Source organism: Dermacentor variabilis, chromosome 2 (genome assembly GCF_050947875.1).
Source record: "Dermacentor variabilis isolate Ectoservices chromosome 2, ASM5094787v1, whole genome shotgun sequence".
Classification (NCBI taxonomy): domain Eukaryota; kingdom Metazoa; phylum Arthropoda; class Arachnida; order Ixodida; family Ixodidae; genus Dermacentor; species Dermacentor variabilis.
The window spans coordinates 199,477,178-199,493,024 of record NC_134569.1 but is presented as its reverse complement, the minus strand read 5'-3'; the positions used below and the strand labels follow the sequence as shown (position 1 = coordinate 199,493,024).

General features: G+C 44.5%; 1 protein-coding gene across 1 annotated transcript in view; it reads left to right on the top strand.

Annotated features, from left to right (window-relative positions):
- l(1)G0289 (plexin domain containing lethal (1) G0289) overlaps positions 1-15,847 on the top strand; it is a 97,839-nt gene that overhangs the window by 54,309 nt on the left and 27,683 nt on the right. Inside the window, exons 6-10 of the mRNA XM_075682536.1 lie at positions 1,532-1,585; positions 5,831-5,895; positions 7,488-7,578; positions 10,394-10,489; positions 12,202-12,344. Of these exons, the coding sequence (XP_075538651.1) occupies positions 1,532-1,585; positions 5,831-5,895; positions 7,488-7,578; positions 10,394-10,489; positions 12,202-12,344 (449 nt within the window). The remainder of the gene's footprint in view (positions 1-1,531; positions 1,586-5,830; positions 5,896-7,487; positions 7,579-10,393; positions 10,490-12,201; positions 12,345-15,847) is intronic.

Here is a 15,847-nt window from a genome sequence, read left to right as displayed (position 1 = left end):
CATTTCACTCATCGTCCTGCTGTCGCTACAGACAGATGAAAATGTGGTCGGTGCTTGCTACTTTCTCTGGCAACTTTTGAACTGAGGCTGACCACTCTTTCATCTTGGTGACCCTTGTTGGTGCACACAGCCTGGGCAGAGCTGGCGTCATTTTCTCACCAATAATTTGTAACAGAAGACAAGAGTCACCCAAAACTGTGTAACACATTAGGTAAATAAAAGCTTGGTGTATGGGATGCACACACAAATGCAGGCTTGCCAGTCTATCAGCTTTGCTTAGCATGTATCGTGGCTTCAACACTGACAGCGGCTTTTGGATTGATTAGAGTGTAACAGCAGCAGCCTCTTCCTAGTTTTTGTTTTGATGAGGCACTGACAACATATCAAAACAAGGGCCTCAAATTTTTTGTCTTCAGGGGCTAAGTTTACATGCCCTGAAAAACCCAGTAGCATACTGTCATGTGACCAAAATTTCAGTCAGTATTTCACATTTCATCTGAAGGGAAAGTGGACGTGCCACAGCATTATTAAATTGGTGTGTCCAAATTTTGAGTGTCTGAAAAATTGGTTGGTGTCTGCTGTGTAACTAGTCTTCTTGCACGGCAATCTTTGAATTGGTGCCACTGTTCACATAAGGGAAAACATGGGGAAGGCGGGAGATGGAAATTAAAGACTATTAGCAAAATGAGAACAAGGTGAAATCAGGAGCCAATGTTTTGACAAGTGGACTTGTCTTCATCAAGGCGACATATGCTTTCCTCGCCACGGTATATATAGGTGGGGTTCTTTTAAAGGGGAAAGGTCGTAAGGCGGGTTGGTGCATCAACGAGCGAAGGTGTGTCAGCGTGCCGCATTGAGAATAAAGGAGTGCTGTGCACAAAGCCAGGGACCCGGCCGTCTGTCAATCGCGTGTCAGCTGGCGTGTCAACGACGTGCACAGCAGCCCTCTATTACATGTTTCATTGGTGTTCGTAGGCTATCGTGTCTCTGAAAGAGATAATAGAAGGAGTGGCAAAAACCAGTGCTCGTTTAAAAAAAAAAATGAAAGAAAAAAAGGAGAAAAGGAAAATACCGAAATGGTATAAATAAATAAAGGGGGGAGGAAACGGAAAGAAAAAGAAAAAAAAAGGAAACACTAAGAAATAAAACTAAGTGTTGTTGTCTACACCTTGAAATTTAGCAAAGCGAATAGATTCTAAAGCTCCCTTTAAAACATTTATGCCTATTGGTTGCAATGTCGTGAACTTATGGGTAAGGTATGATTTTTTGTTTTCTTTCTCATTCAGAATGGAAATTTGACTAAGATGTGGAGTTTAAGTTCATCAATGTTATGACCTGGTTGGTTGAAATGCTCGGCGACAACTTTGGCAAGCTTTTTAGATGTGTCCGCCCGATGTCCGTTTAATCTGATGTTTATTGATTGTCCTGTTTCACCGATATATTGTTTCTTACAGAAGGAACATTCAAGCATATTTTTTTTTTCTATATGCCTGAACAGTGTGTGTTGAAGAAATCTCATTTTGCATTGCAGGCACATCCTTTGTGGTGGAGTGGCATCAGGTTGTACTGCAGGACAAACCCGATGGTAAGATTCATTGTTCATTTCTATTGTTTACTGCGTTTACCACAACCTTGAAGTAAATAGTTGCTGCATGGGCTTGAATGGAAGGTATGGGAGTTTTTTCTTTTTTTTTTCAATTATGGAAGGGGGTGTTAGTCAAATTTTATCTTAAATAAGTGCTTCCATGACCAGAAAAGCATCTGAACATCCTCATACTCTACATGCGTGCGCATATCCAAGGTTGCAAATATTTATTTTATTTATTTATTTCAGATACTGTCAATCCCAGTGGAATTTTTACAGGTTGGGCATATATTATATACTCACAAATAGTGATAAAAAAAGGTTTACATAATTTCTGCAATGATATTTGCAATCGACCTGAAGCAGATATACACATATGGTAGGAAATAAAACATGAATGGTACATTGCATTTGCCAAAAAGGGGTGAAACTGCATAGACAGATTATACAGATTTCATTTTATACAACGACGTGAGTGGTGTGTTATTTCCGGCTAACATAATCTAATTATTGCGCAACAGTTCTACAAGGGTTACAAATTTCGGCAACAATGTGTTAGTCGTTATGCAAGGCTCCAGGCTATCCCATTCTCTTATTGCAAGAGGAAAGAAGAATATCTAAAACAGTCAGTGCGAAATGGCATATTCTTTAAGTGTAAGTGTTAGTGAATGCTTATGGCGGGAAGGTCTGGTGTCAGCTAGAGATATATACAACAAAGTATTTATTCGTAATGCATTGTGTATTAATTGGAACAATAATTTTAGTCTTGCTAGTTTGGCGCAGTTTTGCAGAGTAAGAATACAGGCGTGTTTTAGCAGTTGGGTAGGTGACTCGCTATTCTTGCATTTGTTAAAGGGACACTAAAGGTTACCAGAAACTCAAGTTAAAGTGGTAGAGCAATGTTCTAGAACGTCTAAGGCGTCAATATAATCGTGAACAGAGCTTTAGTAACCGAGAAATTGAGGTGAATGCATGACACGATTTGAGACCCCCCAGCGACATTCCGGTACTAGCCCGATGACGAAAGGACTCCTCATAATTTGTGTTACTAATACTCAACTACTCGTATTAAAAATATCATTTCATTCGATTATAAGACGGAAAAAAATGTTATTTGTCTACGTCTATTCGATTCTAAGAAAAAATAACATTTTGACGTTACCCTTCAGTAATATGGGTGTTTGAAAGGTTTCGTTTTCGCTCAACTCTGCGCGCTCGACTCTGCGCCGCGCACGCTTTGGAGTTTCAGTAGTTTCGTTATCGCGTCGTGCTGTGAGGGTTCTGCTGGCTCGCGAAACTTTCATTTGGAACAAGCAGCGATAATGCCACGTCCATGTGATGTCGTGGGAAGCCCTCGTTGCTTTCCCGCTCCGGAGAGCCGGTGTCGAGGCCGCCGGCAGTGCGAGCCCTCAGCAGCAGGTCGCGCTCGTCGGTGCTCAAATCGCTGAAGTTGAGCCCACCATCGCGAGCCAATCTGTCGGTGTCAGGGTCCATTGCGACGAGCGTCGAAGTTAGCGTCATAGAATGAAGTACCAGCTTATGGGCGTCTTGCGCTGGAGTTTGAGGTATAGTAGCGGCACCTGGTGGCGGTGCGGGAAACGACATCTGGGTCGTGCCAGCTTGGGTCGTATTGAGCCCTGGCTGTGGCGAAGCACGTTTCTAGACCGAGTTTTGCGTCGATTCGCACATTTTTATGCCCTGTTGCGAGTGCGAAAAGGCTCGTCGCTTCTCATAGACCACGCCGACCACGCTGCGAGCTCGTAACTATAACGGACTCTCCGTGTGCCGTGGGACGTAATTTGGGACGTAATTCGTTTCTCCTTCCGCTAGCCACTATACTCCCGCTTTCGCTCTGCTGTCGGCTCTGTCTTGGCTCTGTTTCTGGCCGCGCATTCGCGTTTTGCGCAGAAAAGCCGTAGCGCCGTCTGCGGACGCCGTTCTACTCACCGATGGCGCAACGTCACTATGAGACCATGATGTCAGTACTCCTCGATCGGAGGGCGGGCGATTTGAACTGCGCTAGAGGTACGCGGACGCTTCAGAACGCATTTTCTCTTAAAATAAGTCTCTCCTTGGCACGAAACAAGCGTTTCGAGGTTTCTGTGATGGTATTTCAACAGTCCACGTTGACTTAATAGTAACCTTTAGTGTCCCTTTAAAGATGAATCTAATTACCTTTCGCTGCACTCCTAGTCTGTTAATAAGCTGTTGTGTATAAGGAAACGAAATTGTGTTACCATATTCGACAACTGGACGAATAAATGCGTTGTACGATAGCAGTTTAATTTCCGGTGGCGCAGCTCGAAGTCTTCTTCTGAGGAAGAACAGTCGTCTCAAAGCAGATGGTATGATACTGTTAATATGCGATTCCCATCTTAGGTCATGTGAAATGATCAAGCCACGATATTTATGCTCATGAACTTGGGTGAGTGGTATGTTATTGATAGTGTATTCAAAGTCTGACCTATGTTTTTTGTGGGTTATAGTGATTGCTGTTTGTTTCTTAAATCAATGAGAGAAATTAAAACATGAGTATCCATCCATCTGTGATGCAGGTTCTTGTGTTCAAAGGTTCTGACGGTTCTCAGAGGTGGAGCCTCCGAGAACCCTATTGAGGACAAAGCCGTTGGTTTCAGAAACACACACACAAACTTTTAATAAAACTAGAAAGAGGATAAAGCATAAAATAAACACTCAAACAGACATCACTGCAAGGAACACACTTAGGGCTAGTATGGCATTAACAGTATGTGAGTCCGGGCTGACCACAGCTGCAGGAGCACAAAGCAGTCTCGCCGTGGAGAAGCGGCGACAAGATGATAAGAGTAGTTGCGCTGGTCTCACCAAAGGTTGGGGTGTTGGATGGTTGACCGGGCGACTAGAGCGCGCCAGCTCTGGCTTGGAGAGGCTCTGGCTTAGTGGCACGAGCAGGTGGCCGCGGCGTTCTGGCCGGGCAGCTGGGCGTAGAACTCTGGCCCGTAGCCCGACTGCTGTCGTCCTGCCCATGGGCGCAGAAGCTCGCCGGCCTTGAGCAGCTGGCGGCACGATCGGGTAGAGTGGCAGCGCACAGGGACGGGTTGGCAGGAGGCCCCGGTCGGGTGAAGTTCTGGTGGCTCGGGTCCGAAACCCAACGGCCTGTCTTCAACTCCCGGTCCAATGGCTGACCTTCTCCTGGCTTCCTGGAACTCTCCCTGCGTCTCCCCGCTTCTGCCAATGCGCCTCGCTTTTTCTCCCGCTCTGGCCGATTCGTAATTTTCTCATTGGCTGTTTGACGCTCTGTGGTTTCTCCTAATTGGGTTGGCTTTTTTCTTTTAGTTCCTTGCGCCGCGTGTTCACGTGCCGGACACTCTTCGCCGTTGTCGCCTTCTCTCCAGCACGGAATTTGCCTCAGCGCGCGCACTACTTGTCGTCTGCTTCTGTCCTTTCCGACCACCGCAGCGTGTCATGCACTACACACATCACACCATCCTTCATATTTGTCTTCGGTGCGTGGAGGGCAGTTTTTCAAATAATGTGCATAAGGCAGGTGTACAGACACAGTATTGACTTGAAACGTTGCTACATAATGAGCAGAACAAGTGTAGGTAGTGGAAATGTACTCTTATAATGTGCGTGATAAGTTACTGAAGCCTGTAACTAAGCTACAAAGTTGCAGTGAACCTTAGAAGCACGGACCGGCATGCTCGGATGAACTCAACATTTGCCGGCACCGCATTCTCTGTGTAGCCAGCAGTAATGTTCATAAAAGTATTAGCTAGGAATCCCCACAGGCATTGTCTCTAGAGGTGCGAAGGTGAAGCTCTGAAGATAGCAAATCTGCAGTCAGCACAGGCGTAGATATTAATTAGGTCTTTAAAGATTGTCCGGTAGAATCTTTGAGCCTGCAGTTACGTGCTAAGAAACTCTATACAGCCCTTTGATATCCTTGTGGACTTTATTTAGTCTGTTCAATCTCATTTGATGATATTCTTGGTCAGTGGATGCTTTCTATGGCTTTTGCTAGATTTGTGTATGTTTTTGATAAGTACAAACACATCTCCCTTTTCATTCTAGCTTATGAAGGCCATACCATGCAAATGTATGTAGCAAATGTGATAGCCTAAAAATGATGTGATGGTGTTTCCCAAGCAAGTCAAAGTGAGCTTTTCTGAATTTCTGGTAGTGGGGAAGACTGGTTCATCCCAAAGGCCTAACAAGTGTTGCAGTACCCCTTGGTGATTTCTTGTTGTGTGAAATTTCTTGCAGGAGGCAACTACACGTTCCAGGCCGTGCTGCACAAAAGTGGAGACATTGTCTTTGTCTACAAAGATGTGAGTGACTTCATTTAAATTAATCAGGTTGGCCATGAATATGAGTCAACCTTATGTGTTAGTAGCTGCATTAGAGGTGTACAGTCGACCAAAAAAGTTTGCGGACCACGGGGTCTCAGAATATGCTAAATATACGAGCGGCCTTTAAAAATAGCCAGTAAAACCGTACATCACAATGTTGTTCACATATACCAGTAAAGGCTGTAAATGGGAATACCAGGCTGCGGTTTGAGGCTGCGGAGATATTCAGCTTTTCGTCAGGTCTCTTGCTTCCCAAACTTTTTTGGTCGACTGTACATACTTAACATAGATCAACCTATGTTTCGAAGTCTACCGCATGGAGCAAGGCAATAAATTGTTTTTCTTATGCCTTTCAGAAAACACAGTAGGCATATACAGTGCAATCTCACTCTAATGAAGTCACGTCCAACATGAAAATACCTTAATTATATTAATATTTGTTGTAGTGTACATGCTTATGGAAAAAATAAAACTTTATTTTAGATTCGTTTTGTTCTTTCCACAAATTGTTTATATCCATGTCTCGTATATTGAGATTTGACTGTATTTGAGCAAGCTAGGTAGTTAAGGGAAAAGGAGACATCCGCCCAATAGTAGCAATTGCTACAAAGGAAACCCATACGGGTTCCTCGAAAGAAAAGCCTCGCAGTTGAAAAAAAAAATCATCCTGGTCCAGAACTCTGACCCGGGATCACTGCCTCTCTGGGGCAGCTGCTCTACCATCTGAGCTAACCAGGTGGCTAGCAGATAGGAGGGCGAAGTCAAATTGTCAACAACTTGAAGCAAAGGCAAGAATTTGACGTAATAATTCTGCAGAAATCTGCAAGGTGGAGAGAAGTAATTAATCAAATAATTCTCTCCACCTTGCGGGTTTTCACAGAACTATTACGTCAAACTCTTGCCTTTTAATTACTTCTCTCCCTTTTAATTATATATCTCCACTTTGCGGGTTTCCGCAGATAGATTACGTCAAACTCTTGCCTTTCCTTCGAGTCGTTGACAAATTCGACTTCGCCCTCCCATCTAATTCTCTCCACCTTGCAGGTTTCTGCAGAACTATTACGTCAAACTCTTGTCTTTGCTTCGAGTTGTTGACAAATTCGACTTTGCCCTCCCATCTGCCAGCCGCCTGGTTAGCTCAGATGGTAGAGCGGCTGCCCAGAAAGGCAGTGATCCCAGGTTCGAGTCCTGGACAAGGACAAATTTTTCTTCAACTGTGAGGCTTTTCTTTCGAGGAACCCGTATGGGTTTCCTTTGTATTAATTACTACGATTGGATTGATGTCTCATTTTCACTTCTCTACACCTTGCAGCTTTCTGCAGAACTATTACGTCAATCTAGGTAGTGCTCCATAGTGTAGAAAGGATCACTTTAATCGAAGCCAGGGCTTTCACAAGCAAGAATATTATATAAATTAAAACAGGATTGTTGCTGGCATTGTGTAAATGTGGTACCAAATATGGTATTATGACCCAACATCAATCCGGCGACATGCTACATCATGGGATATGCCATGTTGGGAGACTCATCACTTAATCGATTTCGTATGGTGATGCCTGCGCATTTTTCAGCTGCCAATGGCCGTAACGGAAATTCCTGACCGGAGCCACCCAGTCAAAGTTGGAATCTCGGATGCCTACATGTTTGACCGTATGGTTTTCTGTGAGTGGTGGCCATTTGACTTCTGCATGATATAAACCCATTTTCCGGAAGCAGAATATCTAAATATGCATCAAAGTTTCTAGGGGCACTTTCAAAGGGACTTGCGTGTATTTTTGTTATGTCCACCACTTTGGACTAATTTGGCTGAGGGGCTCACGCCTGCTCACTCTCCCAAATTTTCCATAATGTTTACCAATTTGGAATTGTTTTACGAATGTTTAATCAAGATAAAAATCAATTTTGTTTGCAAAAAAGTTTCACCCATAGGTCCCTGAAGCTTCAGTTTAGAAGTGTCCTGATGGTGAAAGGATCCAAGAAGAGTACTTGCTTCGAGAAAGTTTATGCAGACAAGTTCGTGAAACATACAAAAATCTGCGGTACCTAAGCTGCTGAAAAAGTTTCTGTGAACGCAGCTACCTTCTGCCTACGCTATGCGCAAGCTTCACATGTTTGCGGCTTTGTTCGCATCTTTTTGAGAAGGCCTTCTGTGATAGAAATGAGGAGGTGCAAAGGATACCTGGCGCTCAGTGGTTTTTCAGCTTGAATATGGAACGCATCTGAGGTACAGTGATGCAGAGATACCTTAAGCATGAATTGAACACAGAGAAGATGGCCTCACTCGATTTCAATATAAAAATTTTACTAGGTAAAACAGAGACCACCTTATTTGTCCACTGGAAGAACTATGAACTGTGCACCAACAAACTGCTTCTAAGTGCCTTTCAAGTCCACCCGCACTAAACTCGTTAAATGAGCTGTTGCCACATTGTGCCTAAAGAGCGCTCTCGGCAAATCACACCCGCACTGTATCTCGGATGCGTTCCATAATCAAGCTGAAAGACTGCCAAGCACCAGGCATCCTCAGCACCACCTCATTTCGATCGCAGAGGGCCTTCTGAGAAGCGCACAACGTAGGCAGAAGGTAGCTGGGATACCTTACATTTACACACCATCACACAATCTGAAAAAGGTGGCCCCCCCGTTACGTCGTGAAATTCATTGTCTGCCCCCCACAAGCTGTCAGAGCTTTGCAGTTTGACCAAACCACCAGCAACCCAGCAGCGTGACTGTGCCTACAAAGCACAGGTGGTCTTTTGTTGAATGCACAGAAGGTATAGTCTATCAAATTTCTTTAAGGCGCGGGAAAGTGTACGCTGGCCAAACTGGGAGATTTGTGTACGATAGGTTAAGAGGCCACGCGAACAATGTAAAAAATGTGCGTGAAGGAAAAGATTTTAAGGTTTTCTGGCAAGTCATTGTCTGATTTGCAAGGACTGTTCACCCAACCTTGAAAACACTTCCGTTATCAAGAAGAGTAAAACGTGTGTGGCTTTGGAAAACGCAGAATCTGAATGGATTTCTAAACTTCGGTAGGGATGTGTCAGCATGGCCTCTATCGCGCTTTCAGACAAAGAGCTGGCAAATTTACACATGCGCAGATGATAACCTCTGGCTTGGACAGCACATATATATTCGTGAACCATTCACAATAATGTTGTTCGAATTTCAGCGCTTGTCCTTGTTGTCTCGTCTCCATATGTGCCTTTTCTGTGCTGCGGCCTTTTTAAACATGCATTGTTTATTCATGAATACAGATGGGCTGGCTTATTGTATCTACTCGATTTTGACACGCCCTCGATTGTAATGCATACCCGTTTTCCATGACCAAATAAAGGGGGAAAAAAACGCTCGATAGTAACGTGCACTTGTTTGCCGTGACGTAAAAAAAAAAAAGAAAAGTCCTTTACAGTACCGCGCACCTCATTCATTCGTGCAGAAATAAAACTTTCTCTCATTTGGAAAAAAATGTTTACTCTCCAATATACTAAAGTTGCGATCAATAATAAAAGTCGCAGTTTCACCCGAAAGGCAAAGCATCGATTACAATAGCAAATTAGTAGACAGCTATAAAACAAAATAAGAATAGTAGTCTTATCGGCCGTATAAACTTTTAAACATTCACTTACAAACTAAATTAACAAGCATGGTGTCGCGAGTGAACAAGCAAACATGAACAAGTCTCATGCAATGACCACGGAAGTTCTTTATCAAAACGCTGGAGTGGAGAAGTGCGGTAGCAGGAGCAAGCGAATTGACCTTTGTACGGACTGTCGCTTCAACGCGCACTAAGCGACGAGAAGACAACGCTGTGTGCCTAGATGCGTCAACTCTGTCTGCATCGCAGATCGCTTGCAAGATAGGGGCTGCACGGCCGCGCCATACATAGCAGCCGCCGGTGTAGAACGCCTCTCCTGTTTGCACCTGTCCCACAAGCAAGTTTCAGGAACTCCGAACACCCATGATGCGGCCCCATTTTCGTCCGTCTCTGCACACGTGATCGCTTTCCTTTTACTTGCGGCATCGTGATGAACTCAGCATGTCTTTGCAGTCGGCACTTCCATGCTGATAGAGCAAACACAGACAGACAGAAAGACGGACGGTACACTAACAAAAGCCAAAGGAAGCATTGCCTAAGCACACATACTGCAGCACATGGAGGAAGCTACGGCAGCTGGGTCAAAGCGCGTACGAGGCAACCATTTTGAAATGCCGATGGCGCATTTTTTCAAACACACAGATCGTGCCATAAATATACGGCATCAACCATTTGGGACTTGTTCGCAGCACCATATTTTCACGTCTTTGACCCTCGAAGCGTTAAGAGCAGATATGGGGGAGAGGCCTTTGCCCTTGCAGTCTGCCTAAAGTTGTCTGGTGGCGAAATGTGTGCTCGTCAGTTGTCTCTGAAAAGTTTTGCTTGCAGCAGCCATGTGTCCCACCTCTTTGCCTCACTTGGCGGCCTTGTTTTCTGCAGTTGTCAAGCGGAAGACAATCTACGAGTACCACCAGGTGAGCAAGAAGAGTGACGTCATCCGCAGCAACACGGCCATTGTGTTCACCGCCCTGCCCAGTGAGTGTGTGGTTTCTCCCATACGCATGATATTGCCTTTCTCATAGCTCTGTTGTCATTAATAAATGTAGCCTTGCAACGGCTACTGTGAGCAGTGCTGGAGTGCACAGCTCACGTGTAAACCACTAGCTACCAAAGCTTGTAGGTCTCCAGCCTCACATGCCGCCACAGAAAATTGCAAACCCAGCAAAACATTGGTGTGCAAGAACACTGACTATACATGTATCATATTTATTCAAATATAGGTCGACCTTTTTTCTTTTTTAATGTAATTCAAAGTGTGCTGTTGATCTATATTTGTTACCACACAATATCGACCTCTAATCATGAACAGAACATGGAAAAATACTGAGCTAACAGTATTTGTTCGAAGTACCTGCCATAAACCCAGTGTGAGGTTTATGCAGACTAGCTTTAAGAAATGCTGCCCATCCCACGCACTGGAGGGCACGGCGGATAATATTCTCTGGCACTGCCCCAATGATTCAGCTTGTTGCATCGACTAGTGCGATGGACAAGCTGATCTTACCATAAATAAAGATGTGTCATGTTCAAAGTTCTGTGTTTTAAAAAAAAATATATGTCAACCAATAGTCAAATATTGTATCATTTTGTTTCTCAGCAAGTTAGCATATTGAGGTCGACCTGTATTTGAGTAAACATGGTACCTATGCCTCATTTGTCAAGCTGCTGCTGCTTTTATTCTTTTTTTATTCTTATTTTAAGTTGAAAGACCGTCTGAACATGTAGTGCTGGTTGTCCATTTTTATATTTAGCCATGACTTTTTTGCCTGCTGAACGTATCTGATGGGCTTTGTGAGTGGGAGCATGGTATTGGTTAGTTGTCACCATGGCCTTTGAGAGAAGAAATTACGGACATCTTATTAGAATGTGACGACGGTATGGAAAGTGTTGACGACTGCGCTGACCATGAACATACGTGAAATGAAAATTGCTGCTCATATCCAGGTGACTTGATGCCTCAATGAGATGAAGCTTTTTATACCATAAATAGTTTAAGTCATCTTATTTATTAGATGTTTGTCAACTGATGAGGAAGTCTTTCAGGCTTCATGCTGATGTCATTTATCATCAGGAACAAATTTATCCTCTTTGCTTGTACAAAGGTGTGCAATGCCTCTTGCACTGCACACAACAAACATTTGACACAACATGCTGAAGCCATGTGCATGGCACACAGTAGCAAATGGGTTAAGTTAGTAAAGCTTCCCTGTTTCTTTGGACACAGTGGAAAGCATGGATAATCATTCGCGACAAGCTGTGGCAGGGCAGGTGAGCAGTTTGCCGATAATGCGAGCTGTCATGTAGAGATCAGGCTGCAAGTGTCCGTACCTGTGTGCCCCAGCTTTCTTACTAATAGTTGGCCTGTCTTTTCAGACATTTCTTGCTTCATAAGATTGTCACCGCCATTTGTGTTTCTCTTGCCCACAGTAGCATGCGCTTGCAGCTATACACCTGGTGCAAAAGCTACTGTTGGTCTAAAACCTTTCAAATAAACCTGTTCCGCTTTAGTGGCACTTTTCAAAAAAAGTAGTTGTTCCAGAATTCATTTTCGGAATCGAGCAGCATTTCTTTTCGGCAGTGGTGGGTCTCAGATCATGAGGCGAGATGTGCTTGCGAAGGCGCCCATAGTGCCTGCGTTGCAGCACGTCTGGGGTGACCGACTCTGCTCTCCCTTTACCATCTCCCAGCATGCCTGGGCCTGAAGACCTGCAAGGAATGCCGCTCGGCACAGCTCTCATTCAGCTGCTCGTGGTGCGATGCGGTGCAGCGTTGCTCGAGTGGCATTGACCGGCACCGCCAGAGCTGGCTGGAGAACCAGTGTGACCTTGAGGTGGGTACCCTGCGTGGGTGGCGATGGAATAATATTGAATTGAATCAAATTGAGTTTATTTCCACATTGAATTGAGAAAAGTGAAAATTAATTCACTCATCAGTGGTTCGGACCCCCTTTACTAGGCATACAGTAGGAGAAACTAGTAATACACTTTCTAACATTTCAGTTACGTGAGCACATGAAGCATTAAAAACAGAAATAGCGTACATTTCGCTATCAAACTATCAAAACCGAAAATCCGAAGAATTGCAGGGATGCGTGAATAAAATGCATATAATGAAAAGCACATCCACATAGAACAAATGGTATCATGAACGCATTACAAGGATCGAGCACAGGGTGTTTTTGCTGACAGTTGCGATATCGATCTCTCATTCATGAAAAAAATTTAGAAGTGCAGGTATGTTGTATTGAGGCATTTGTTCACCATATTCAGTTCAACAAAACGGGACTTTCCAATACTGTTTGATCCGTGTGTTGTATATCGGTGTCATAATTAGGTGCGATAACAATGTTATGATGTCTCCCCTAGTATTCATGCTATGTTTACACCGTATGGCCATACTATGTGAATAAAGATTACGAACAGGTATTACATTAAGCCGCTTGAAAAGTTTATCTGTAGTGTATTGGAGGGCACGCCAGCTATGTGTCTGAGGGCTTTCTTCTGAAGTACACCCCATTAAAGTAAATTGGATGATGTCGTTTTGCCCCATACAAGAAAGCAGTAGTTTAAGTTGGGCAAAAATAATGCGTTGTAAATCAGTAATTGGATATTTGGTGGCAGAAAAAAACATAATCTAGCCAAAATGCCGACAGTCCTCGAAAGTTTAGTGATAATGTGCTTAACGTGCATGTCCCAGGACACATGCCTGTGGTAGTAAACACCGAATGTTTCTAAGGGTTCGACAACTTCTACAGGCGTTTGGTGAAGCATGAGATTTTCCATGAGAACTACCAGCGACTGTTTAGGAGTAAAAAGGATTTCTTTAGTTTTGCTTGTATTAACTTTTCATGAATTTCTGTTACCCCATGTGAGCAGGGCTTTAAAAAAATTATTGATGTTTAACTGAAGTGTTTTAATGTTAGGCTTGCAAAATAGAAGTCACGTCATCTGCATAGCGCTGCTTGGGCGACGAGGTGGGACTCCAGCCGTGCCTCACGCTCGGGCAGGTTATATAGGTTCGTGTTTCACTAATGTTAGTGACATCATTAACAAAAAGTAAACAAGAGCGGTCCGAGAATGCTGCCTTGAGGAACCCCAGCATTTATCGATTTCAGAGATATGTTCGGTGATATGTCATCATGATTGTCCACATCTACAATCTGTTGTAACATTTCTCCGGAAGAATGATTAGCAAAAGTTAATGACAACCGAAGCCACCAAATTCCACGGCACAGCACTGCTACATACGAGTGTGCAGATAGCAAGACTGTCTGGCCTTTCCCAAGTAGTACGCACCATGGAGAAGGCTGACAGCTGTTCATAAGGCATGTGCTTAAGATTCTGGTGTTGCTAAGTGCCTGTGGGCTGTGCGTGGCTGTGTATGCAAGCTTTCTTGGTTTTGACCCACCGTGGCTGCTTAGTGGCGTTGTCGGACTGCTAAGCATGAGGTCGCAAGATCAAACCCCATTCATGGCAGCCGCATTTCGATGGTGGCGAAATTCAAAAACACCTGTTTACCATGCTTTTGGTATGCATACAAAAAAAAGAAAAAAACAGGTGCTCAAAATTCATTTGGAAACTTTGCACCTATGTTTCCATGGTTACGGTCAAAGCGTAGCACATTAATTTACCGTATTGCATATATTTTGATGTCAATACAGGCGATGCCCACTCTGAAAGTTGGCGCTCCCAATCTGTGCCCACCATACATTATCGAGTTTGGAAATGTATTGAGCAATGTGATACAATCCTGGCTATGTTAGCTCCGTGAATTGAATCAAGGAATTCGCTAATACTCATTTTGTTTATTAGAGACCAACAAAACACTCCTTAAATGCGAGTAACGTACTCACGAGGTACAGGAAATCGTGTGCGGCTGCTTTCGTCAGCCGCATGTCGTTTGTTTTGGTATCCCGCAGTGCGGCAGTGGCCGCTTTCGGTTGCTTGCATGGTCGTCATCTCGCAGCGAATATGTTCTTCTTGTGAATGATGTTTCACGCTTAACCCAGCGTATTGTTATTCCACAAGCTTGTACAGCAGTTTTTTTTTTTTTTAACATTTATTGCGCGCACCGCGAGCGCAAGGCTCTTGTGGGAGCATCGATCCTTAATGGAAGAGTCGCCGTTTGGGGGGTATTGGTAGTTGACGGAAAAGCTTCTCTTTGAGATACGGTTTTTTCGACGGCCACATGATTGTCACTTCTGTGCTTCTGTTGTGCCGGTTGTGCTGAATCGTCGTGCCTGTCATGAGTGCCCTGGGTCCAAGGAACTGTTGGCGCTCGTTCACAGCAGCATTCAAACGGGCTGCTATACTCCATGCCGAGGAAACTAACAACTGTGCTGCAGGACGCAAGTTTGGAGTGAGTGAATGTGTGGTGCAGCAGTGGCAGCTTCAGCACGAGGAAATTTTCTCGTGCGACTCCAAGTGCTGTGGTTTTGGTGGGCCTAAGTTGGGACACTTTCCGGAGCTGGAGACGAAGCTTGCGGCATACATGACTGATCTACGCGATCGATCACTGTTGGTCACGTGTGAAATGATCAAGCAACAAGCCTGTGTCTTTGCTTCGGAAGCAGGGATACCGAGGACTCAATTCAAAGCTAGCAGGGCCTGGGCATGTAAATTTATGAAGAGGGCTGGCTTCTCCCTACGTAGACGCATCAGCATGTGCCAGAAGTTGCCGGCCACATATGAGGAGAAGGTCCTCGCCTTCTATAGGCAATTCCTGAAACTTCGCGACTCCCGACGGTATTTGCTCGGCCAGATTGGCAATGCCGACCAGACTCCCGTATACTTTGATATGACCGGCAATACGACAGTGAGCGTTAAGGGAGCATGCGATGTGAATTCACCAAGAACGGGCAATGAAAAGCTGCGTTTTACTGTCATGTTGTCATGTTTGGCGAATGGCACCAAGCTTCGCCCATACATCGTGTTTAAAAGGAACACAATGCCTAAAGAATTACTTCCTAAAGGCGTTGTGGTACGGGTGAATGCAAAGGACTTTATGACAGATGATATGATAGTGGAGTGGTACTGTCTGGTGTGGCTCCTGAGGCTGGGGGCATCCCTCAAGAGAGACATCCCCCACCTGCTAGCGTTGGACTTTTGGCGGCCTCACGGTCACACAGCAGCAGCCAGACACCCTTTCCCCTTTTGACTCGATAAAATATTATCGTGGAGTGTGTGGGAAAGGGAAGTGGTGCGAGGGTGTGCAACCAAGCCGTAGAGGCTGAACAAACACAAAAATACAGTCAGTTGTTGCTTGTTCTTCAGGGACACATCACTCACTCCTTTCTGCTGATTTCCAGCCGCGCTCGCGTCCCGCACTACAGAC